This window comes from Copadichromis virginalis, linkage group LG12, assembly GCF_057382275.1.
Source record: "Copadichromis virginalis isolate Kocher_CV1m ecotype Utaka linkage group LG12, C_Virginalis_male_GT1.1, whole genome shotgun sequence".
NCBI classification, from domain to species: Eukaryota; Metazoa; Chordata; class Actinopteri; order Cichliformes; family Cichlidae; genus Copadichromis; species Copadichromis virginalis.
Window position 1 is genome coordinate 30,626,355 of NC_140629.1, and position 26,105 is coordinate 30,652,459.

General features: G+C 41.5%; 1 protein-coding gene across 6 annotated transcripts in view; it reads right to left on the reverse strand.

The window, feature by feature from the left end:
* Positions 1-2,047: 2,047 nt before the first annotated feature.
* The window catches only part of slc20a2 (solute carrier family 20 member 2), a 47,631-nt gene continuing 23,573 nt past the window's right edge, over positions 2,048-26,105 (reverse strand). For 5 of the 6 annotated variants that reach the window (XM_085476013.1, XM_085476015.1, XM_085476017.1 and 2 more), the window contains exons 2-11: positions 21,700-22,283; positions 18,377-18,517; positions 17,714-17,799; positions 16,923-17,019; positions 16,627-16,746; positions 15,248-15,481; positions 14,454-15,072; positions 14,112-14,297; positions 11,108-11,192; positions 2,048-6,856 (exon numbers count right to left, since the gene is read on the reverse strand). In XM_085476013.1, coding sequence (XP_085332139.1) covers positions 6,692-6,856; positions 11,108-11,192; positions 14,112-14,297; positions 14,454-15,072; positions 15,248-15,481; positions 16,627-16,746; positions 16,923-17,019; positions 17,714-17,799; positions 18,377-18,517; positions 21,700-21,988 — 2,022 coding nt within the window. In that variant the 5' untranslated portion in view covers positions 21,989-22,283 and the 3' untranslated portion in view covers positions 2,048-6,691. Of the gene's footprint in view, positions 6,857-9,710; positions 9,796-11,107; positions 11,193-14,111; positions 14,298-14,453; positions 15,073-15,247; positions 15,482-16,626; positions 16,747-16,922; positions 17,020-17,713; positions 17,800-18,376; positions 18,518-21,699; positions 22,284-26,105 lie in introns of all 6 variants that reach the window. The other variant, XM_085476018.1, reaches the window with a different exon arrangement.

Sequence of the window (26,105 nt, forward strand, 5' to 3'; positions counted from 1 at the left end):
GGAAACTTACCTGGGGAAAATTTCCACAGTTTTTCTGTGCACAGTTAGGGAAAAAAAACAACACATTAACTATTAAAGGCACAAATACTCCAGTGTTTTTTTTTGCTCACATTATGGCAGCTGCACTTTCCTCCTCACATGAACACGCACAAATCCAGACGAATATCTGTTATGCTTCACTGTGAACTTATGCAAATCTGAACACACGAACGCCACATGAATACCAATATAGAACAAAAATAGCCGTATCTCCGGCCTGTCTGCCATGTGTCATGTGAGCAGACCATCTAGGGCCAAAGAATCTCAAACATCAATGGAACAGTGGACAATATGTCTGGAATAACACACAAAATAAACACGTCTTGGTTTTTAAAGCACATAGGTGTCATTCTTAACCTTTGTTTCTAAATATAATGACGTCACTGCTGCAGAATGGAACAGTGGACAATTTTAGCATCTACAAATTCCAATCGATGGCAATGGCAGGACTGGGACTTTTTAAGAATCATGTAGTTGAAAATTAAGGCTAATTTTTTACAGCTTTACTGAAAAGACTGCAAGGTCTTTTGTGAAATACTTTCATCATCGTCATCTGGAGACATACCGCGTTTCAAGAACAACTTGAAAACAAGGTCTTTATAGAAAATTGATTCACAGAAAGACACATCTGCAACATACTACAAACAAATTAGACTTGGTGTTTGAAGTTAAGCATGCAAACCGGTGGTTGCAGACAAAGGAGGAGGTCAGGGGCTTAAAATGAAGTGAACCTCCACCCTGAACCCTGATGAGATTTTTACTGCAGTGCAGGAGCCACATTTCATCACAGCTGAAGGGTTGTCTGTTGTCAATTAAGATGAGGACGAGAACCACACATAAGTGGACAAATACCATTCACAAAGCACGCAGGCTGTGTGTTACTGAAACACTGCAGAGAGGTTATGGTTTCCATTTCTTGTTGGTTACTGATTTAACCGATGTGAAATGGAAACCATTATCCCTCTGAACGCAAATGGTGTCACTTGCTGTGTGCCAGCATCAAACCAGCATTTTTCACCGTTACTGTAGAGATGTATTAAATGAAACCCAGCTCAGACAGCAATGCTGCTGAGAACTTAAAGTGCAATCTGAGCCAAGTCAGTGAATTATTATTTCAGCTCAAAACCCTAAATAAGAGCAGCCTGAAAAGATCTGGCAGATTCATTTGGTCTTTAAAGAGGTCGGTTGCTGCAGGAAACCAAATGCATGCAAAGTGGGGGGAAATGAGAAGAGACGCAGCATGAGCAGAAGTTCATATTAGATGCAGTGGAAACTACACACTGTATAAAGCAAGTTGCCGTTGTTGGGTTCATAATACCAGAGATTGGACTGGATTAAAAAAAAAACTAAAAAAACACTCGGACTGTATATCAAAAGTTGGTTTTTTTTGTCTCTTTATTGACTTAAATAAGCTAAATAAGGGGTGGGGTGTTATTGTTTTTACCTTGTGAGTTTTATACTGCAACAGGAACTGCCACGGAGGTGTTTTTTGAATACTTTATCAGGTGTTTCTGTCTCTGTGGTTACATTTTATCAGCATGCCTCAATAACGCTGGACCTAAAACCAGTCAAAACTTTACAATGTTAACTACATTCCTGTAATCACGATCGAGAGGTTGGGTGTGGTCCAACACTACTAAATGGAAGTAGGGGCCCAAAGGTCCTGTGGCTCCTTTCCACTGTTGGATTTTTAATACATGCATAACTCCTAACATGAGACATCTTTATCTTGTATAAAAGGAAACAAAATGGTGTGGTTCAAGAACTCGCTAGCATCAGCGATGGTCTGATCCCATTGCCAGATGTTCTCTAGCTTACCCATAATGCAAAAAAAATAAATAAACACTATGTGAAATAAACAATGTGGTAACTTGTCTTAAATATCCGTCTCTTGTGCCCACTATGCAATAAAGCCTCAGTGTTTAATTATACACTTTCCCAGCTTTCCTTATGCAGCATACAAACACATACCACACACCTTTACAAAAGTAAGACACAACTCAGTGGATTTTAGGTACTCTTTGTAATTTTAATTCCCATAATTTAGTTTAAATGCAGACATTTTCTCACTAAATCTTAAATAAAACATTACAGTACGATATATGCAAATCAGAAGAGCTTTAAGATTTTGTAGAAGCAGGCTACAGTTTCTTTAGATTTTTTTTTATTTCTTTTTTAATTTATTCATTTGTATTCATATATATATGCATCTTATTTCTGAAGGACCGGACAGTTAAGTAGCAGTAAACAGTAAAGAGACATCACAGAGCTGTAAAACCTGCAGGCCAGCCAAGGAGCACATTCTATTACAAAACAGACCCGACAACTAGGAGACAGCACGCCACATCCAGATGAAAGTCTGAGCTGATGCTGCTCCGCCTTTGGGAGGCGGTGCTAGTCCCACACACACAGGAGAGGGCGCTATGACACCAGGGCAGGTGGAGCTACACACGACCACTAAAGTGACGGCAATGTAGTTGCACCTTCACGAGAAACGGCTTGTATTGCACATTCAGGGAGAAAGAAATGGCACATTCTGTTTTTTTTGTTTCGTTTTTTGTCTACAAAAAGGTTGATAAACAGTTGAAATGCGGCAGAAGCACAGCAGCTCCCGTCTAAAATGCTGTCCCTCTCTACGGGGAGGGAACGTGTCAAACTGCGCCCTCTAGGGGCCGTGGTCATCCCTACGCCCAATCTTTTTTTGCGTTTGTGATCAAATTTTGAAAGTGTTCGGATTTTACAGGGAACCACGTTAGATGTATATATTTCCTGTTGCCGGCTCAGGATGTAGCCCTTTCTCTCAGATACTTAAAGCTGCCAGCAGAAGGCGATTTTCACTTTCCCTCCCCATCTTGAGCAGTGCATCCCTTTTGGCCTATCAGGACTGAGAATGCATGGAAAACAATATAGAAAATGACAGTGTGAGTTACAAAGGGGGGCTGCAGCAGAGGATGGTGACACTGCACAAATCAAACACGCGATGCATGCCGGCTGACCTCAGTCCATTCACAAACAAACCTCCTAATGCATGAAGGAAATAAAGTTTTTTCCGGCTCATTATATTGTTTAGTAAATCTTGCACCAGAGCAACAAACTTCCACAAGCCTCAGAGTAGAAAGCTGGCAAATGAAAGAGTCTTTCTTCAGCTTCTGACTTCATATTATGAATATAGATTTTTAAGGTTTAAACTGCTTTTATTTCAGCAGTTATAAATGCCATAGTATAAAATAGAATCCAAAGAAATAAAATAGCACAAAATGCTATCCTCACGACTGCATGAGAGATTTAAAAAATTTTGAGGCTACCGTCTGCTTTTACTAATTTTTGTCATTTTTGTGCCATTTGCTTGAGGCCAGAGCGCCTCAGCTGTTTAGCAATTAGAAGTTGGCCGTAACACTGGCTTGCTTTAAAGACAAAGGGGAAAAAAACATCCATGAAAGCTTCAGATCTCTGCTGCATATTTTCCTGGGTGGGGGGGGAGGCTAAATGTTTTGTGTCATCACAAAATTCCTTCTAAATATTCTTCCTCCGGGCATCAGAGAACAAACACAAGAGGATTTGAACACACCGGCTCTGTGCAGCCCCATTGAACAACACACAGCCTGTGGAAAAGTAGAAGGCCATGAGCTTCAACAGCGCTAACCTGCCAAAAAACAGGGAAACAAATTTCCTCACAATCAAGTTTCCAGATACCACTCATTGCATTCATCTTCATCAGGTCAGTCCTACACAATGGTTTTCTGGCACGGTGCTGTGCTGCTCTTGAAGCTCGTGGCCAAAGCAGTAGGGAAACAAAATTACAAAGTGTTTTCATCAAAAATTCAAAAATAAAAATGGTAATTTAAAAATCTGATCTACTGGCAACCGACACATCAGTCTATATGTTAGAGGAACCCACCGGGCTGAGAGGAAGTGTGGCACATGGCACCCTGAAATAAGACCATTTCTCAGTATTGCTGCGATTACAGTCTTACAACAACTAATCCCAATTGGCCAGATTTTACCATCAGCCCCACAGAGTGTCCTCCAAAGTGTCCGGAAGCTCATCCCGGTTAAAACTCAGATATGGTAGAAAAATATAGTTCTGATGAAATTTCTCTAGTTATCCTCTTTATTACTGAATTGCACCCATACATGTAGTGTTAATGCATTGTAGTAGCAGTGTAAGGTGACGGGGGTCAGGATCAGCACTACCGCTACAAGAAACAAAATGAAAAACGAGTCACTGCGCACACACTTGCTCTCGCTCTCTTTCTCTCTAGACACTTCTGGTTATTTTTTAAAAAATTTTTTTACTTGCACTTAAAAACTCACGGTTAATAGTTTGTCTTTCATTGGCATCATTAGGCAACAGTTGTTTTTTTGTGGGTTTTTTGTTTTTCAGATAACTCTACAATATGGTTACGATGTAAACACCACAGTACATAATTAGTTTACTTTTTCTGCACAAAGTAAAACACAAAGTTACAAGGCAAGTGGCTACGTAAGCATAGATTTGTTCATGAGAGAGAGAGAAAACAAAGAAACAAACAAAACAAGAAATGAGGAAACACACCACAAGAACAAAAACAACTTGCGACACCTGGCATCGAGTTTGTTCAAATTAAAAGAAAAAAAAAGACTTTGTTCATCTACAGGTCAGGTGACCGTTTTAAAAAGCTGGTGATGATCAGTTCTACCTCCGAATACAACCTTAAGTCCTAAGACAAAAGTCTTGTGATATTTTTGTGGCATGAGCAGCCTTGAAACCCTCACCGGGCTGTGATTCACACACCTCATGACATGGCGCTTAGACTGAATCAGATGTGATTGAGAGACTAAATGCTTCTCTGCTCCAAACAACACCTGCCCATTTTGAGGAGCTACTCGTGTGGCTTGGATTGAGTCCTCTTCCTTTCGACGTCTGCATAACGCTTTACAATTTAAGTATTCGATATGACAGATCACAAGGCCTTAGCTTTTTGCATGTCTCACTCTGTTAGATTTGAAACCTGGACTCGGATAATCTCGGATAACCGCGGTGCGAGATCTGAGATGATCTGAATATGAAAAAATGTAAAGGTTCATCAGTGGGCAGGGAGCCTTTGATATAAGGAAATGACTCCTGCTTTATCCAAAGTCAAAGGCATATGGATGATGATATGCAAACATTTTTACTAAACTTAATCAGTGCTTTATTTTTTGTACATCTGATCAGTTTTGGCATCTGCTGTACCTCATTTATCTGGCATACAGACATGGTGACAACAACTTACTTTGGCATGGTTCTGCTCTCTAAAGAGCAACCTCACTGTCCCTCGCTATCTGCGTATCTCCTCGAGGAGGGAGCCGTTAACAAAAGAACCTTCTGTCAATACTGTTCAATTCACCCAGGCAATAAAACAGTGAATGCAACGGCAACTCTCACTTCCTCTGCTGTGGATGGGTTTGGTAAAGCAAAACACTTTGTTCTAATCAATATTCTTCTGCCAACTTCAGAAAAACCTGCCAAGTGTTCATCGGTGGGAGTTTCCCATGAGCAGCGGGGGTTGAAACTAACCGTGAATTCTGACATCATTATGAGGTGAAGAGGCCCCCCCCCCGCCCACCCACTTTTCTGAAACCATTCACACTCACACGCACGCACGCATCCCCAATCCCCCATCCCAGACCCCCACATCCAAACTCTTAAAGGACATTATTTACAGTACAAATTACAGTATAATACATCATTAAAAAATATGAGATCTCTAAAAACATACAGGAGCTCTTGACAAAAACAAAAAATCAACTCTTTAGTAAATTAGGTTCCTATGGTATCATGTGAAAAATAATAATAATAATAATAAAAAAACAAAAGCAGAGTGACAGTCTCACCGCTCCTCTCTGAGGCGTCCGTTCCGTTTGGCCCCAGTTGTACCGGCTAGCATGTTGAAAGTGAGATGACAGATGGGTTTGGTTGACCACGCGCACATCTTTTCTTTTGTTTGAAAGCAAGCCGCAATACAACGAATCACACTCGACCCAATATCACAATATGTACAGTTTAGTTTTTTTTTTTTGTTGTTTTTTTCACCCCTGGCATTTTGGAACAATGATAACGATAATAAAAAGTAAGCACTTGACCGATTGTGCTGCCTAGAATTTCAGGCAGAAGGATATGGATTTACTGCAGGCGAGTCTGCTGGCTTATGTTAGCAGAATAAACTGCTTTTTGATCATTTTTATTTCTGTATTTTTTATATTTACGTGGTTTTGTTTTTTAAGGAGACTGTCACGTGTTTTGTTAGAAGTTACCAGTAAGTCCCCTGTTATTGTCTTATGTACAGCAGATTGAATGGTACACTAGTTACACTTTTGTTTTTTAATCAATCCCACCAAAAAGAAAGAGAATAAATAAAAACCGATTGGGAACTCAAATGAGTCAAAAAGATCTCTGGACTACGGAGCCAGGCAGCATGTGAACCAACCCTCCTCACATCTACAGTACAACCAAGTCCACCTGTAAACCATCCTCCCTTCTTCCTCGTCACCCTTGTGCATCGACTCTCTTCCTTCTCTTCTATCAGCAACCCACACATTCGAGATATGACATCTACCCAAGTTTCCCCCTCTCTCTCTCTCTCTCCGACTCTCTTTTTCCTCCTCTGCTCTCCCTCCCGGCGCTGCGCCCTCAGACGTAGGGCAGGATGCCGTAGACAAACAGGGCCATGACGGCGGCGCTGAACAGGCCGGCCACAGGCACCGTGACAAACCACGCCAGGAAGATGTTCCTGAAGAGGCGCCAGTCCACTGCTTTCTGGGAGCGGATCCAACCCACAGCCACAACTGAGCCCACCTGGAGGCCGCAGCAAGGAGGGAAGAAAGAAAAATAATCAGCAGCAGCACAGAACAAAACGTTCAACGCAGCAAAGCCAAAGTCAGTATAAAGAGCTACAGGTTGTCCACGCTTTTCTCTTGATGGAAGTTTCTCCAAGATTGTTTTGCAGTCAGATTACGTCAGCTATTCTTAAGGCATGTTTTGCAATGCTTAACTCTTCTCTTGTGCAGTAAGTGGTTAATTGTCTAATTAACCCTATTGGACAGAAAAGATAACAGCAACAGCTGATTAATTAAATTGCAGATGGTGATTGGTGGAAATTATGTGTTAGTCTCCTCTAACAGTATCAGTCAGCACTTGAAGAAGTCCTCAAATTCTTCTGCAACAACAATAATAATAAGTTTAATATTAAATATTCTATTTAAGGGCTCCTTTTATGGTTTTCCTAATTTGCTCCCACATAAAACACTGCATGCTTATTTAGAACACGAGCAAAGTTTCAAAAAATGAGGACAGCGTATGTAAAAGTAATCTCTATGAGCTAAAGCTCAGGCTTCAGACTACGTTTTTTTTCTACTCGTCCCGAGATGACATCACCTCGGCATGGATGTCCTTACATGGTCATTTTAAGCACAAACAGAAGCACTAGGTTGAAAACATGGGGCTAAAAAGAATCAAATTCCTGTTTGTGGAAGTCAGGCAAGAAGAAGCCAGTTAGTAGAGTGTGGTCAGCAACTTTTTAGACAGGGGGTGAGCTAACATGCTTCACAGAGGGACAGTATAAGAAAAATATGTACATACATACTCAAGTCCATTTTCGTACTATATGGACTCTTACAAAAAAATACTTTGATACTTTGAATTTAATGTAATTGATATTGAAACTGGTAGTAATTGGTATATTAACTGTATCTAAAACTTGTACTGAGCAACAACAAAAAAAACTTCCACCAAAGAGTGCGGCCAGAAAGACACACGAACAAAAGGTGATAACATATCAACAGGTCAGCAGAAAGGCCACGTGCAACCTGCAGCTCTTCAAAATCAGATCAGTGTCTGCGTTAGTGACTGCAAGCAGATTATAGAGGTTATCACAGCATAAATTAAATTTGGTATCCGTGGAAGCCTGAAATCAGCAGCTCCAGAGTAGCAACAGTCTATTATTTACTTAATATTAGGCTGTAAATATCAAAAAGCACTAAACTAGAGCTAGTTAGCTTTTGCAAATCTGTCTGCAAATTTCAGACTTCCACTTCTTTCTTTTGATAGAAATAACTTCAGAATACAAAAGAGATTGTTTTCTAATCCATGTTCAAAGACTCAAAGCGACACACCTGAGTGTTGGAGTAACGTGCAGTGAGTGGTTTCAGCTCTTAGTGACGCTACAGGTGGGCGGGAGTTAAACCGCATTTCCCTGCTCTTATATGGCAGCAGCAACAGGAGACACCGTCTGTCACACGCTGACTAAATGTGGAAGGTCGGGCCAACAGAGTCCAGCCTGTTCTTTTGGTTTATTAGTCAGTCTTAATAAGACTAAGCTCTACTAGACTCACAAAAATATCTCCCAGAAAAGACATTCAGGTCATGTAGCCTCTCTACTTAAACGCAAGATACTTTAATGTAGCATTTCTTGGATTCTCCTCTTTCCAAAGCAGGGTGTGCATGTGTTGAACAATATTTAACTCAGTGGTCACATTGTTTGTTTGATGGTTTTAGTACCTCAAGCACGGAGCAACAAATTCTGAACTCGGTGTGACCTCAGTGTTCGTATTGCTTTTGAGTTTTTGAAACGAGTCACTGCACATTACCATACCACACCGACCCACACACCCATCCATTCGGTTTAACTTCCACACCCACACACACAAAAGACCTGAAAAGAAAAATTATCACTCATACACAACAGAACTTCACTGAAACCGAATGGATGCCAGTGACACAGATACAGACACACTCTCTCTCACACACGCACGCACGCACACACACACTGAAGATGTTGAGAGATGTTGCTGGCTACTTTCTGAAAACCAAACAATTTAAAATGTCAAAGAGCTGCAAGTCTTGCTAGTGGTTTTTTTTTTAGTCCAGCATCATCTGTGGACCATCTCCACATTTAAAATAAACAAATAAATAAGAATCACTAAATCATTCAAATCACCACCACGATTATATACCTCTAACCATCAGTAGATTTAGCATTTTAGCAGAGCAGTTGATTATCCAAGGTTTTTAGGAAGGAAACGCGAAGGCATTTGGAGGTGAGAAATGAAGATAAGGTATGGATGGCGATGATATTGATGTTTAGACAAATAGATCACCAGTAACTTAAACCCAGTTTTGAGTCTTGTGCAGTTTCCCTTCAGTGGAGCTAACATTTTTGCATTCCTGTTTTCACTGATTATTGCACGTATGATCTTATATAAGCTAAAAACAAACATTTCGGGTGTTTCATCCAGCTTCAGCTTTACAAGTAGCTAAGAGGCTAACGGCAATAGCTTAATATTTAGTGATATCAATATTATCATCAAACTCTCTACTTGTGTATTTGTTTAGCAAATATTCCTAGTTTTTCATCTATTAAAAAAACTTTTACTACTAATTTAATAAACAAAAAACAATAAATAAATAAAGATGATATCTATGTATTTGCTGTATGTCTAATAAACATGCACGTAACTGCCTGATAACATTCTTTAATCTTACAAAGCTACCTTTCAGTCAAACTTGGGGTTGTGTTGCTGAAGGAAAACTGCACGAGAAATCAAAACGTCAACTTCGGGAGTTGTGATTGGCTTTGGCGATTGACAGCTACAGGTGAAGCGATGAAGGCGAGCTCCCGGAGGGCTCTCTAGGATGACTTCACTACCAATACCTTGCAGTGGGTGGAGCTTATTGGGATGCCCACATTTGATGCAACAAGCACTGTTAGCGCACTCATTACTTCAATGCAAAATCCGCTGTGAAGATAGATGAGTAGAGAGACAGACAGAGAAAGATGGAGAGGTAAAAAAAAGTGGAAAACAAGTGTGACAGGTGGGTTTCGGGGGGGGGGGGGGGGGGGGTGATAGGTATTTGGGAGGTTGAGGTCTGCTTGCGGACAAGCACGGCAGGGTCGAAAACCCACACACCAAACCATGCCAGTGCTAAGAGGGCAAAATGGAAGAGACTTGGTGGAAATGAAACAGAGAATGAGACACCGTGTTGATGGGGGCGGGCAGGGGAGGACTGGGACTGGTGGGGTCCGTCTCGAATTCCAGCCTCGATCTGCTGTTCCTGAAAAGAACAGGGGAGAGGGGCTGCACACTGCTGCCTGGGGCTGGTTGTAGCGGGCTGGACATGGATTCGTTTTGATCTTCTCATGCACCTCAAAGATTGGTTAGGATTATCAGTTCCTGCGGAGGATAAGTCTCGTTTATGAGAAAATGAGTGGTATTTACATCGTTTTGACAACGATTTCTACTAACGATGCTGTTACTGTGATCACTGTGGGAAACACTTTACCAAACTGGAAATATTAGGGTTCATTTTTCATACTCATGAGGATGGAAATGATAGAAATGGCAAATCGGACCAAAAACAATTGAGCAGAGCTTCTTCTGCTATTTGAAAAGCCGCCTGGAGCGCCCTGTAATAATTAAAGGCAACTCAGACTTACGAGAATTTTTATCGCCTGGATTTCAGTAAATCAGCTAGCGGATAATGTTTAAAGAGATTTTAATGATAAAATTAAAATGTAACTGTAAAACTGGTATTAGGAAATTTAACCGAGTCAGGCTCCCTGGTGATTTCCACAGGAAAATACTTTCTTGCTTTTTTTTCCCCTCCCACAACACACCCGACAGTAGGGCCCGTGTTACTGACTTTGTTGGACTAATGATGTCGTGCTCACGGCTTTCGGCCTAGCTTGTACAAGTGATCACAACAGACAGAAAAGAAGGTCAAAACTAATAAATAAGACCCACGTTTTCATAAACTGCAATTATCCTTTTTTTTCTCTGCCACAATAATCTGAGCTTTGATTTCTGTGGAGAAATTTAACTAAGAAGCAGAGCACTTGTAGGGAGGTAGGCATAAAATTATAGTAAACTAAAACAGATTTTAGCTAATTATCTCACGACATGACTAAGCACTAATTATAGCTAAAGCGGTGTGTGTGCGCGATTCTAGCTCAGTCCAGCACGGCGGCCTGGGAGGCAGTGTGAGCTCCCTGTCCCCTGGAAATGCCTGAAAGGGAGTTGAGAGGCCAGCTGGAAGGCCACTCAGTCATACCTTGCAGTGTGTGGTACTGACAGGGATTCCGATATTGGAAGCGAACACGACTGTGACTGCAGAAGCCAGTTCAATAGTGAATCCACTGTGGAAGGAAGGGAAGGGAGAGGAAGGGAAGGGGGGAGGGAGCAAAGAGACATTCTTCATTGTGATGTCTTGGATGATGCTCATGATGGTACGATCTCACTGGCATCCACATATAAAACCATTGCAGAGCATTCAGCAGTTCTTTAAAGTATACCCAACACACATTTGAAAAACAGAAATAATATTAAATATCTGACACACACACACACACACACACACACACACACACACACACACACAGCATTTCTACCAGGTATTACACACTAGTGTGTTATTCATAATGGACACAGTTTCAGTATGTGATATACAAACAGGCCTTTGTGTTGGTGTGTTTCTGTGCTGCCTTGTGCTTACTAGAAGACAGTTTCTCTAAAGCCACCAGCTGCTTTCAGGACACACACAGAGAAGACATTAGACATTAGAATAAACTTCCAAATCATAAAAGAGGGGAAAAAAATTAAACTAAATGCATGAAAATGCAACTTAAAAGGAGAAAAATGTGGCTTTTTTCTTACTAGATGGCAGCCAATAACATTCGTCAGAAACACTGAGCTAAGGTTCCAGATGAAGATACGACTGAAATTTAAATGTCACTGCAGGCGGAGTGTGGAGTGGTCGAGCAGCAGGAGCCAATCTCTAAGACAGCAGAGCACCAGCGATGTCACCTGATTAATTTTGAACCCATTTGTAAATGGCCACTTGGCCCCAACTCATGGCCTACAGAAATTGATAGCCATTAGGCAAATGTTAACTGTATTACTTAGACCTGTGCTTTCCCCCAGCTCATGTCAGAATGTAGGAGTAGAGGGTCTTGCAAGAAAGCTACAGAAAAAACTCACACCATTCGCTCCACCTCTCAACAGCAACAATAAACTATACACAACTGGACAAGTGTGCCATATCGACTCATCACAAAGAGATATGATTGTTTGTGTTTCTCTGAGTTCTGCTGGTTAAGCTTTGCAGAGCCTGGTAGATCTGCAGCAATCTGTCCCTGTGGTGCTTCAACAGCAGAGCTGGGCAGAAGGATGAAAATCCATACTTCAAGTTTCAAAAGTCTTTTTACTGCTGTGATACATTGCACTTTTTAGGTGTTCGCTGCGGCTGCTAAAATATATTCCCGGGCACATAGACCGCAGACACACATATAAACACTTCTGTGTCCTTGCCCCAAACAAACTTCTTTTCAGAGTGATGCATGGAAACAGACACTGGAGGAAATCAAGTCTTTAGAACGGTGAACCAGTGCAAATTTGTCTTTGGGTCCTGGCAAAAAGTCTAAGCTGGTGATGGAAGGAGGGAGATTAAGAGAGAAAGGAGACAGACAAAAAAGAGAGAGCCCAAACAAAAAGAGGAGAAATGAGGGAAGGGAAAATAATGAGATGGCGTGGGCGTGAGCGTGAGAAAGAGACTTTAGGGAAAAGGGGAGAGAGAGAGAGAAAGCTCTTTAGGTGAGACGTAAAAAAAAAAAAAAAACAAGATGTAAAGGAATGAAGAAAAAGAAAAAAGCAGGGCGCTGAGAAGAAGAAGAGGGTTAACCACAAAAATAGTGATTTACAGGAGTGGGTAGGAAGGAGAAAGGAGGACGGGGGGGGGGGAAAGAAAAGTGCAAGAGTCAGACTGGCGTCCCTCCCTGCGGTTGGAGAAGAGAGGCTACGGTTCCCACTGTGGCCCTCCCTCACCCCTCCTGCTCTACTTCTCTTCACCCAGAATGCCAAACAGCTTCCTGCAACCCTGTGTGATGTTCCTGCCAGGCAACAAAACACAGCCACTCAAACACACACATGCACGCACGCACACACGCAAACCTCAAAACGCCTTGCTGGAACAATTAGACCCTAATGTGCATGCATGCTCGGACACATACAGTACATTCAATGCACAGTGACTTGCAGAGTTCGGTTTCCTCAGCACACAAACAACTCGGTGGTATGCACAGACACACACACACACACACACACACACACACACACACACACACACACACACACACGCGCAAACTCTTCATCTTATGCGTGGGAAGAGAAGAGAGAGAGGAAGGAGGAGACTGAAGTCAAGGACAGAGCAACAGCACGGGTTTGTGGATGTGAGACGTCTACTGCTCAGGTTATCAGACAGCCAGTGTCCTCAGGCTTTGTTTGTTGTGGTCCGAAAGTCTACTTGTTTATTCAGAATTTTTTATGTAATAGGTCAAAAAAATCTGAGAAAAAAAAAAGCGCTACTATTTCACTCCCTAGGCACCACTAAGATACTATTATTAAAGCAGATTTCTGTAAAAAAGTAGTAAGAATTATTTCTAGCAAAGTCTGGGATGATTCCCAAAATCATAAATAGTGTGCTTAATGCTGAGATCAAGATTTATTTATCACCAAATTTTTATTTATACGTTTATAGCAGGAAAAAGTAATAAAAAAAATCCATTCAGTCTTTGTATTTTACCTAATAAACTCAAATGTAATGGATTTGAACACACAGATCTTTTCACTTAAACGATCTGTCTGACCTCTGATGATAAACATGAGTGCACATCAACACTGTGTGTGCAGGTCACTCCCTGGCAGAGAGTGAGGGAAAATCAGAACATTCATTAGTTACACAACAGACAAACTGCTTTATGCATTTTGCTGTCTGCACATAGATTACTAAGTATCTTCTGATTGTTCATTTGCACTTTACTGCCCTTAAGACATTGTGCATAAGCATTCTAATACGGCTGTGGGAAAGTAAGTACTCACCATGGAGGCTGGGAGCCCTCTATGAACTTGTTTGTGTCAGCGTGTTGAGGCTCTATGGAGCGTGTAAAACCAAAGCATGGTGGATAGTTCACCTCTGCAGCACAACTCTCCTTCAAACGCACCCAACCGCATCCACAGACATGCACATGTGCACTCACTCTCCTGTGAGGCGACTTTCTCACCTTGAGGGGGTAATGGGAGTGAGGTCCTTCCCCATGGTCTGGATGACGCGGCGGCCCCATACCCACAGGCCGGCACAGATGCCTATACCACCGTAAAACAGCAGCCAGATAGGAGTGGCAGCATCCTGCATCACACCGCCCTGTTCATAGATCATCCACAGTGCCACCAAAGGCCCAATGGCATTACTACAAACAAGAAAGTAGATAAAAACCTTATTCAGGCATTATATACTCAAGTCCAAAGAGCAGCGTGAAGATGATTTTTTTATATTTAGTTGACAGAGAAATGTACTCTGGACCATAAAGGTCGCTATCTGTCATGCAACACGTAGGGGGCAGCACCTGACATCGTTGCCTCCGTGGGCGAAAGAACCGAAGCAGGCGGTGAGGATCTGCAAGAAGTGGAAAAGCAGAAACACCTCAGGTTTGTCCTTCTCCTCCTGATCCTCCAAGTCGTCCGGCCCTGGAGGTGCAGCCCCTTCTTCCTCCACCCCTTCCAGGTCTGTGGCAAGCTTCATCTCCACTCCGCCCTCCTCGGCCTCGATCTCAGCCTCGGCCACGGCGTTACAGTACGATGAGTAGCTGTCGTAGCGTATCCGCTTTTTGGAGTAAGACACGCTGTTGCTCCTGCCGCCTCCCTCACCAACCAGCTTTTCACTGTCCTCGCGTGATTCGGAGCGCATCGGCTGGACGGGCATGCCGCATATTGCCGCTGTGTAGCAGGTGTAGCTGTTGTTGCGGCGCAGCAGGCGGTAATTGTTGTCAGGCGGGCCGGCGTTGGAGCGCTCGTTGTCATCCATGCGGCCCAGGTGGATTTTGTGAAGCAGGTCTTTGTACAGACCCGAGTCTTTGTGCACCGTGTGGTACACCTGGCCATCGCTACGCATGTGGCCATCGAAGCTGAAGCTGCCGTTAGAGATGGGGGATTTGAGGCTGCCGTTCGTCATTGAGTGTGTCCGACCTGGAAGACAGACGATTAATGAAAAGTCTGCGTGGGAGCAGGATATTAATGATGATGACCGACGAGTTTGATCTCCATTAATGGCAAATTTATTTATGCTAATAAGTATTAACGCATAAATAAAGCTATAGTTACTCTCCTCTTATCAAATATTATTATAAATGTCCAGTTGTACCATACACCCTGCCGTTTGGCAGGATAGTGCCTCCATTCGCCAGGTTGGTGAGCTCGCTGCTGGATTCGCGGGTGCCCCGGTCACTGCTGCCGCCTGTGAGCGGCATCACAGCCTCATCTGTGCCCTTCGCCCCTGGTAACTCTTTGAAGACGGGGCTCTCCTCCTCCTCTTCAGGGATCTTATCCAGGCTCTCATCAGAAATCCTCGACAGAGCCTGCTCTTTCTTTAAACGACCTGGAGGAGATCAAGCAGCAGTTGAAAGAGCACCGAGTTAGGACATTTTTGCAGGTTGCTTTAAATCCATCATGAAAGGAAAGCCACAACTGTATTGTGGCAGCCTTTTATTATTAAAGGATTTCAAGGAAACCAATCTGGATGGCAGCCAGTTAAGAAAGCAAAACAATAGTTAGACAAAAAAAGGGAAAGAAAAAAAAAAGATTAGAATTTATTTGCAACTTTTCACGCTTAAAAAAAGCTGTTGCTTCTGCTTTCAGGTTCGGGAGACAAAACTTCTGACAAGAAACAGATTATCTAAATTATCCCAGTGCCTACCCGACTCTTTGAATACCCCAGTAGAGAAAAAAAACCCAATCAGAGTTATGACCTGTTTTATTTAAGTGGATGCAGTAATATCCAGATTAGCACCAATAATTTTACCTGTAATCCTCGCAGGCATTAGGGGGTTCATGACACAGTCACACAAACCACGAGTCAGTGGAAAAAAACATTCATTTTTTTGGCCTAAACATAGATATTATTTTTCATGGCCTATAAATACCACTCAGCTTCTTATTAAATTTTATTTATATTTCTTTATAGTGCAAAGCATTTCTGGCATCGATCAGATTTTTTGGATCAAGTGTTTGAGCTCTTACACAAAGAACCTTTTATTTATCCAGCACAAAGTTAAAATAAACAGAGCTGTGCCTTGTCTTTATCCACCACTGTCTACTTTTTCCAATGTTTTAATTTTCTGTGTCGTGAGTTTTACAGCACTGCCTGCTTTGCTGTGGGCTGGTTTTCCCATTAGGGAAACAATTCCCAGCCCTGATCCTGAAAGCTTTCTACACTGCAGGCCACGATCTTAGCCTCTTTCATCTGACCAAGTAGCTCTACGCCCAAAAATCTAAGTGGAGCACTGGAGAGTTCACAGGGATTTTTCTGGTGGCTTTAGTGCCTCTGGCAGAGGCCAACAAGAAAGCACATGCCCTGGCTTCCGTTGTTTGGTGTCAGAGCGTTTTCACATGGCGTGAGAGAGACAGACTGGACACACACACACACTTGTATGGATATCCTTGTGAGGACATTCGTTTACATAAAACCAAATACCTAAACACAACACTTACCCTAACCCTAAACCAAATTTAACAGATACTTACTTGCAATCTTTCTCCTCATCCAGGGACAGACCAATATCCAGACCAGAGCTGCGCAGACCAGCGAGCCAGCTAAAGTGATGAGAAAGATGGCCCACACCGGTAGCATCTCCAACCCGAGCACTGCAGTTAATGAACACACATTAAAAAAAAAAAAAATACAAAATCATGTACTGGCATCACACATTCAAGAGGAATTTTGAGCAAACTAACAAGCGCTTCCATCCCTGAGGTGATAATTTGATCATACACTGGTGTCAGGTTAAATAATCAGAGATATACTGGGAATAAGCACTTACATGGAGCTCCAGTATACATGATGGAGAATGTGTTGATACCAATGGTGGAGGCGTAGAAGAGGGGCAATGCTCGCAATCCGTTTGGAACAGAGTCATCCTGTGAAGTAAAAAAGGAAATGCAACAATAATGATAATAAATCATAAAACAAAACATGTACAACACAATAACATATTAGCTAAAATGAGCACATCTTCTGGCTAAAAGTTTAGCTCAGGTCAATTTAAAGGTGTGGAGTAATACAATTATTCCATCTTGCACAACCATGGCTTGCTTTTATCAGAAGGTTAATAATTAATATGACTAATGAGGCAGGTGAAATGTAAAATGACACTAAATGGGATGTGGATTTTACAGAAGTAACAAATCTCAACCCTGCAAACACAAAACAGAAAGATCGAATATTCTGATGCAAATAGCCCGCAGACGCAAAAATGAACTCATTCCTAATTTGACCCATCTAACACCGGCCCAAACGGCAAATCTTCCCGTGACTCACTCATATATAATCCTGCAGTCGTGACCCTCGGATGATCTGCAGCACTTCCTAGTCTGCCAGAGCTTTCCCATTACATAACAAATACGCGGGTGTTGCCATATCAAATGGGTTTTTATCTGTGCTCAAGTTCTTTCAGACAAGTTGGGCGTACACGTGCAAGTCTGTCTCCGATTTCTTATATTAAAATGACCAGATTGGCAGCTAAGTGTGAGTGCGGAGAGTGCAACGGCTGCAAATGCAAGGGCAGTGTCACAAAACTGAACACAGCATTAGTTGAAAGTGATGTGCGCCTACCTTGTTGAGGATGAAGTGTCTGATGAGCATAAAGAGAAGTCCAGACATGAGTCCAGAGAGCAAGGGGGAGATGAACCAAGACGCCACTGAAGAAGAATTGAAAAATGTTAATGAGGAAACGACAGGAGAGCCTTGCCAACTCTCTACAACTAGAAATTTTGTGTTTTAATAGTTTTTTGTGTTTTTAGCCATCAGTTCTCTTCCTAAAATGAATTCCAAGTCATTTCATTTATGCGTTATGTATTTAAGTATGAGAATAAATCCCAATAACCAGTTTTATGGTGACGTGAGAGTTTATTATTCTTTAAAGTATGCATTATTATTGGATGCTGTATGATGTATGACAGAGGCTCTTAACAAGGAAGAAATAGGTTTATCTGTCTAAACTAAACTCAATAAAGTACTGGGTATAAAGTGAGTCATGTACTTGGAAACACAATCTGAAGATTGTTGTTTACTAAAAACCTAGAAACCTTTCTAAAAATCAAACTCCACTGGGCATATCTCAGAGTGGTTTCTATTCCATCAGGTTTCACTGGAAAATGGGGCAGTTATTATAGGCACACACACACACACACACACACACACACACACACACACACACACACACACACACACACACACACACACACACACTACTCTGATACAATCTTCTGCCATTACCAATCTTGACAAGCTGCATCCACTGTACTCCCTTTGTGCCGATGGCTACCATAGAGAAGCCGATGGTGGCGCCAACGATGCAGTGAGTCCCAGAGATGGGGAGCTTGAGGAAGGAGGCAATTAGCTGCCAGACGGCTGACCCTGTGACCAAAACAGAGACAAAAATCTAACGTTTAGCTTGGTTTATTTATTTGTCCGCCTCCATGCACAAAAACAATCTCTTGGGAAAATTAGCAGTTAATTCCCATCTGCAGTTTGTGTGACATCATGTAACATCTTAAATGAGGGCCTGAGAGTGCCATTTGAAATTCCAAATGACTGCCTTAAGTTTGCAGTGTTTATAGAAGCTGAGACAAAAGTATAATCTGAAAACTACACTAGGCTTTGTTTATCCCTCCTTTAACAAAGACTGCTATTCAAAAATTGCTCAATGATGTGAGTAATTGCAGTGTTTTTGACATAGAAGATTATATATATTTAAAAAGAGGAATATTTTAAGATCCAGTCGTGAGAAAAAGTTTCGAAATAATCACTCAAATATGTCTTCTAAATCACTACATTCATTAGAGACAAATATTTTAACTAAACCAATAACACAGACAAAGTTCAACACAGAGAGTAGTTTCATGGCCCAAGCTGGAAAATCGAAAAGAACATCTGAGACTAAGACTTTAAAAAGCTCATTAAAATCAGGAAAAACTGGAAGTGTGGGTTTAGAGAGGTACCTCTCTCTATAAATAAAGTCATAAAATGTGTGTAGTGAAAGAGCACCCTGTCAAATCACTGAGGAAACAGTGAATTTGAAAATTACAAGATAACTTTAGGGGCAGCGGATCATGACCTGCAGCTCTGGAGATTTTGGGTGATGTAAGCAGACAATGACCCAAAGCGCACACAGTGAAACAATAACAACAGAGCTGCTGAAAAAAGAAAATTTGTTGCGGAGGCTAAGCCAGAGCCTTAACCTTAATCTAATTGAGATGCTGTGGCATGACCTGAAGGGGGCTGAGGACAGGAATTAAGAGGGGCCGAAACAGTTTTACAGCAGAGGTATTCTATGAGGGATGACACAACCTGCCTCCAAAGAGCCAATCAACAGCTGAACCAGGAAACTGCACTGACTCATGCACACAGCTGAGGTTCACAACAGTTTCAGCCGAGTGGCGCTAGGGAATGTGTATGTGTAGAAAAATGTGTACCATTTCTCTCGGCTTACATTTCCATAAATTGAGTTAGCATGGTGTCTGTTCAGTGCTCCGGTAAGTAGAGCTAGAAACACTCATCGAGTTAGCTGTTAAGTACTGTTTTGGGTGTACATAGTACACTTATAACCTGCAGGGGGGGGAGGCAACCTTTTAAAAGCTTATTTTGGCTGGAGATTTTATACATGCGGTTGTTTTCATTATCCTAGAGAAGCAGATAATAGGACAAATCATTGTCAGCCCTAAATTAGACTTTAAACTCCAGCAAAACACCAAAGCCTCCAGTACACAAGAAGCACTGGAGGAAGTTTTAACAATAGGTTAAAACTTCTTTAATTATGCATGAACAATATGCCAGTTAAAACGTTTCTCCAACAGTGACCTGTGGCAGCCAGCCACACCTGAATTTTCATCTCCTTGGGAATCCCCTGTGCATAATGCTGCCCTTTTTAAATCAACGTTTGCCAGCAGTCTGTCATCAAAATGGTATTGTCCTAATGGGAGACCCATTGTTTTCTGCTTTTACTGAAATGGTGGTGTGCGAGTCTCCAGTTGATACTCAACAATTCCTCTTTATGTTTCACTTCAGGAGTTTTGTTTTCCTGCGGCTCTTAGGAAATACTTACAATGCTGCAAGGTTAGCTAACATTTGCAAAGCCCCAATAAAGTTTGATCTGAAAATACATAAAAAATAAAAACACTTCGTGCAGTGCCTTTCATGTACAGTAAGAAAGTGAGTGAGGTGCACTGCTTAATAACAGTAATTATGATACATACATGAGGATTGGTGCATGTCACAAGTACCAGCTGAGCCCAGGATAATATATATAACATTATTGTTAAATTCAAATTCATTTCTAAGCCTTTTATAAAGGTCTATGTCTGCATTAAGCTATGGATTTAGCAGATTTCGGGAGGATTAGCAGGGCCTAATTTGTGACATGGTAAATATTGAACAATACATATCAAAGTAGTTTATATGAGGTAATAAATAAGACATTGTTGAAGTTTTAAAAAATTGTCTTTTGGGCTGTTGGAAAGTAATTTTTTAATTTTTCTCTTATTTTACAACTTTACAGGTGATGGGGACAAAAAAAAAACTGAAGCATTTCCTCTTTAATATATACCATATATTACTGCAATGTGCAAATCTTTTAGGCATGTGAGAAAGATTTCTAATGTAAAGAGTTTTTATTTATTATTTTACTAGGAAAAAGCATGTGTTGTTGTAATCCTAGACGGACAGGATGATGTTGACATCAGGAAAACTGCTGTAGGAATACTTGATCGTGTGGCCGAATGGCTGAAAATAGATCTTTGGCTCTGTGTGACCCTTTGCTGGATAAGGATCGAAACTTGTAGTAGTAACACTGGAGGGATGGGGGGAGGGGGGCACCTTTGGTAACACATTTTTCATCTATGGAGTGGAAGTCGCAGGAGTTTCTCTTGGCTGCAACTAGCATCACAACTAATATTAGCAAATGAATCAACTTTTAAAGAGTCAAAAAATTTCAGGAAAAAAAAAATCGCCGAGGCAACAAAGTCAAATGTCTCTCTTCCATCGCGGCTCATTCAAAAGCCTTTTAACAGTCTTAGAAGACAGAAAAGAAAAATACACTTAAGCATCTCTAATAAAAAGCATTTACAGACTGTTTTCAGAGCTACTGACAACTATTATTCTTATTTCCAGTCTCATGGTTGTTTCCTGTTTGTTAACAGTTGTTTAGCAGCTATAACATCAAAAAGTCAAGCATGTTCTCCACTAATCGTGTTTGTTACAAGTTTTGATGAAGTCTGATGTGATTTGTAAAGGATAAAATAAAATAATGAATCCTAAATTTCATCGACATCCAAGTTTTTTTTGCACATTCAAGTTACTTCAAACTTCATTCAGACATGCGACAGGTTGCAAATTAAAAAAAAAAAAAAAAAAAACAATCACTGGGTTTATTTAGTAGAAGTGCTGTTGTGGCTTTTACATCAAATTGACTCTGGTGCTTATTCCAGCATGGCCTAAAACTGTCCATCAGATAAACATAAGGATTTGCATGTCTAAAATGAGGCTTAAGACATTAGCGGCAACTGCTTCACTCAGTGGATGTAAGAGCAAATTCAACTTACCAACCATGGCGCTGACCTCGCCTGCCATGAGCACGGGCACCGTGTCATTGTAGAGGCTGACATCTATGATGCCCTTCCGAATCGTCTCTCCCACTTTGGCCCCGAGCAACATTGAACCCAGCGTCTCGAAGATGGATGCCAGGATGCAGGCCTGCTTCAGAGTGACCACGCCGGATCCCACTGCTGTGCCAAATGAATTGGCCACATCATTAGCTCCGACTGAAAATGCCAGGACGAAGGCAATGATGAAGCCAATAACCACCATCCACAGATACGACTCCAGATCCATCTTGATATGATTTCAGGTGAGAAAAATATGCAAAGAAACAAAAATCCTGCTTAAAATATCTACAAAAAAAGACGAAGAAGAAAAAAAAAAGATGAAGTGCTCTGTGCGTTTTTAGCGGAGGACTTGGTAAGCCCACACCTTCTCTTCGTCCCCTGGTTATAAAGAGTCTGAGGGGAGAAGCACAGCCGCTAACTAAGCGTTTGGAGCTCAGTCCAAAGATTGGAGGTTAGTGATGGTGGGAGCAGAGAGCATTCCATAGCTTAGTGTGAGACAGTCGGTCTGCACGTTCTTTCACCTGCCGGAGAAAAGAGAGAGGAGAGACAGAAACAGATTAGTGTCATAAGCTATGATTACTCTTTTTCAACACCTCCTGACAACACCTCCCCGTGACTTCCTCAGAAAACCAAAAACAAAGAAGTCTGGGTGGGACTAGGAGAGAGGGGAGGGGAGACACACATAAATGAAAGATTCGGGATAGATGATGATGAAGCAGAACTGGCTTTGATGAAACAATGATAGCACTCCAGTGCACTCCAGTGAGAAAAGCTGAGGACATCTCAGATATCTACAATAGGAAATCACAGTCTGCACTTCAAAGGAATCAAATCAGATCGTGCAGAGGGTTTGCTGTCAGCACTGACACTATAAAAAGATCACCGTTTCCAGAATGAGACATGAGCAATGCTCCGAACATTAGAAAGGCTAGTATCATTTTATCCCCGCGCACCAGGGCAGCTGACAACCTTTGCCACACATTCAGACAATCTCAGATAGGAGTTTATAATTTACTTAGTTTTAATGTTCAACCACACAAAAAAAGAAAAATCACACCATCTGTTATTATTTTAATCCGACCCAGTGATGCCAACAGTGATAACAGAGAATTTTTAAGTATTCTATGAAATGTTAAAACAGAAATGTTAGTCATAAAGTTGCTTCAGTGGCAGCCCCGTAGATGTTTTCTTGCCAGATTTACATTATAGCTGGTTTCCAATCTGTGCTCCTTTAGCCTCAGCGTCACTATAATTGTGCTTGCCGGGCGACACTGAAAGGTACACGAGTTTTGTAACCAGCTTTGGAGTACAAGTTCAAACAGAACCAAATGCTCTGGTGCAGTGCAAAAAAGAAAAACGTGGTGCGTTTAAGTTAAGACTGCAATGCAGCAACAGCATCTGCGCTGATGTTCTACTGCTGCTCGAGGTGGGATACATTTCTTGAGGGGACTTACAAGACTCTTCGTTTCTGATGTGAATAACTATAAAATAAAACTATTAAGCCCCTATTTCCTAATTTCTCTCTAAATTTAAAAAGTATTGTTCTGGGGGGGGGGGGGGGGGGGGGGGGGGGGGAGGGGGTTTCACAGTTAACCTCAAACAGTCTGGAATGGTTTCATTTTTTCTCTCTTCTGGTTTTTTTTTTGTGGGGAAGCATTAAATGTAAACAGCTCTTGGCATAAACCGACTGCATTCTCCTCGCGTGGGGGGCAAGCAGCTCCTTTCTAAATAGCCTGTGGCCAGTTATGGCTCCCTCCTCCCGACCGAGAACTCCATCTGGAACAGTCGGTGTCACGCACTCTTAGCCTTTATCCTTTGCAGAACCACAACAAACACATAAAAACATGATAATTTGTCTTTTGATCAAGACCTCCTGGAATAGGGATCCATTAGTGACACTAAAAATGATTACGTTGCTGCTGATTTGAAAAATAAGTGGACGCATTTCTTGGTTTTCTCACAGTAAAATCACAGAAGTGAAGGTGAGGAGAGCTCAGACGCTGCCAAATCTCAAACAGAATGAGTAAACAATGACTTGATGATGTACTGACCCCCGAGGTGAAATCCTCTCCAGTGAGAGAAACACATCTGAGCACAAGTTCAGTGCCTCTTGGCCAAATTTTTATGTATTATTGTAGGATCTACCTTACAATATAAAGTGCCTTGAAGTGACTGTTGTTGTGATTTGGCGCTGTATAAATAAAACTGAATTGAATGAATTAAAAAGTTAAAGAAACCAAGCTCGTGAACTTGTGTCCATCGCCATAACGAATGAAAATTAATGATGAACGATAAAAAAGACAATATAAGGCGGGGCATGATTTTATCTCTGATTACTTAATTGCTTCCCGACTCATATCTGCTGCTTGTAATTATGTCAATTCATAATAAAAGGCAGTTTAATAAAGGCCGCACCAATATGAAAAGCTACCCTAAACTGATTTCTCACCGAATCTTTATTGAATAAGTTAAAGAATCCATGTGTGGCGGCTTGTTTCATGCCATTGAGTAGCGCTCTCTAAAAATGTTTTCTGCAGTCAATGTATTGACTCTGGCAAAGTCTGAAGGACTAACAAGAGACTGTGTAAATGTTTATTCCGGGGAGCACTGCTGCCACAAGACGACCACATCACACACCACAGTCAAACACGAGCGTCCAGCAACACACAGAACCAGGCAATGCTCAGAAGAGATGTGCAGCCAAACACATCTGCAGCAAAAGCAGACTGAACGTCCTGTGCCTTAGGGTGACATGGAAGAAAGATAAGAAAGTGATTTGAGCGCGGGTGTGATCTCTAGGTCAGCTGGTCATAATTTTATTGAGTACGTCCTTGAACACAACTCAATAATCCTACCACGACCTGGAGTATGCACTGATTTGGATCCAGCCATTTAGCAAAGAGATTCAGTTTCATATTCATGTGTGTGATTCAAGCTAAATGGACTGTCTGGCTACATGACCTTCAGAATGAATCTTTACAGTTTTTGCCTGAAAGCAAAATAAGAACCGTTGCATGGTGTGTCATACAACCTATTATCTTTCCATTTTATTGCCATTTACCAAGAGCGGCCCTTCTGTAATTCACTTGTAACAATCAATGAATAATTCATGTAAAAGATGCGCTCAGTGTTAGCAGAATAAAATAGAAGCAAGGACGGAGCAGAACCACAATGCAAATTGATGCACTGCAAATGTAATTGCAATTGCTTTTTGCTACCTGGATAAGAATGAACTCCGTGATGTTTCTATTTTGCAGGTCGTTGGGATGCAGGGAAGTAATCAGGTGATGAAACAGTAGCATACAAAATTTAATTTGAAAATTGGCAGCAGAGAGAGGAAATCACATAACTGTTCAAACAACTTAGAAGAAATGTTTGAGATAAGGTGCACACAGGAAGGAGTCTGACCCGCTTTGTTAAGGAAACTAATGCATAGGTGCCATTTCGGTAAAAACACTGAGTCGGTTAAAAAAAACAACAAAAACTTGGAAGTCCAGCTCATATTTATATGATGTGATTTTATCTGCCGAAATGAAGCATCCCGTTTCCAACACAGCTCAGGTGAATCATTTACAACCTTTAAAAACTGTGCCGCTGCCACTCTCCAAGGTGCTGATCCTGAGACCACCAGGGATGACTGAGGTGACTTTGATAGACTTTTTAAGAGCAAGAGCAATATTCAGGTCACGATTAATGTGCCTGAGAAATGCTGGAATTATAAGGGAAAATTCTGGATACAGTGGCCCTGAATAGTTTCAGATGAGTATGAAGAGTCGATTAACAGGCACCATTTCCACAAAGGATGTTGTATCATATTAGGGCTGTTCGATATAACGATATATATCCGATGACGATATAAAACAGTCTATCGTTTCGTTTTACGCTATCGTTTGTTTCGTGGTGTCGCAAAATAAACTGTTTACGGCAATATTTTTTCATGGTTTTGATGGTCACTGTAGTGGCTATATTAATTTCTTAAAGTTCTCTCTTTCTCTTATATTTTATTTGACAAGCCCTGTTTTTATGGTTGTGATTAGCAACAACTACGGTAACAGCATCGCGTGTCTGCTTGTTTATGTTCCACGTAAACCTTTCACAATAAAGCTCAAGATCCTGTTGAGACTTTTCAAAATAAACTGAATCACGTGAAAGAGCAGATTATTTAAGGATGAGAAGTAAAAAAGAGCCGCCAGGTGCTAAAAAAGAAACCTTAGACTCAAACGTTAGAACAGGCTTTTCCCCGCAGCACGCCGTGTAATAAATACGCAAAGAAAACGGCGGCCTTTACAACTTATGTCTAAAAGTGTATCGTTTCATGCATCGGTTAAAACACTCGACTGCAG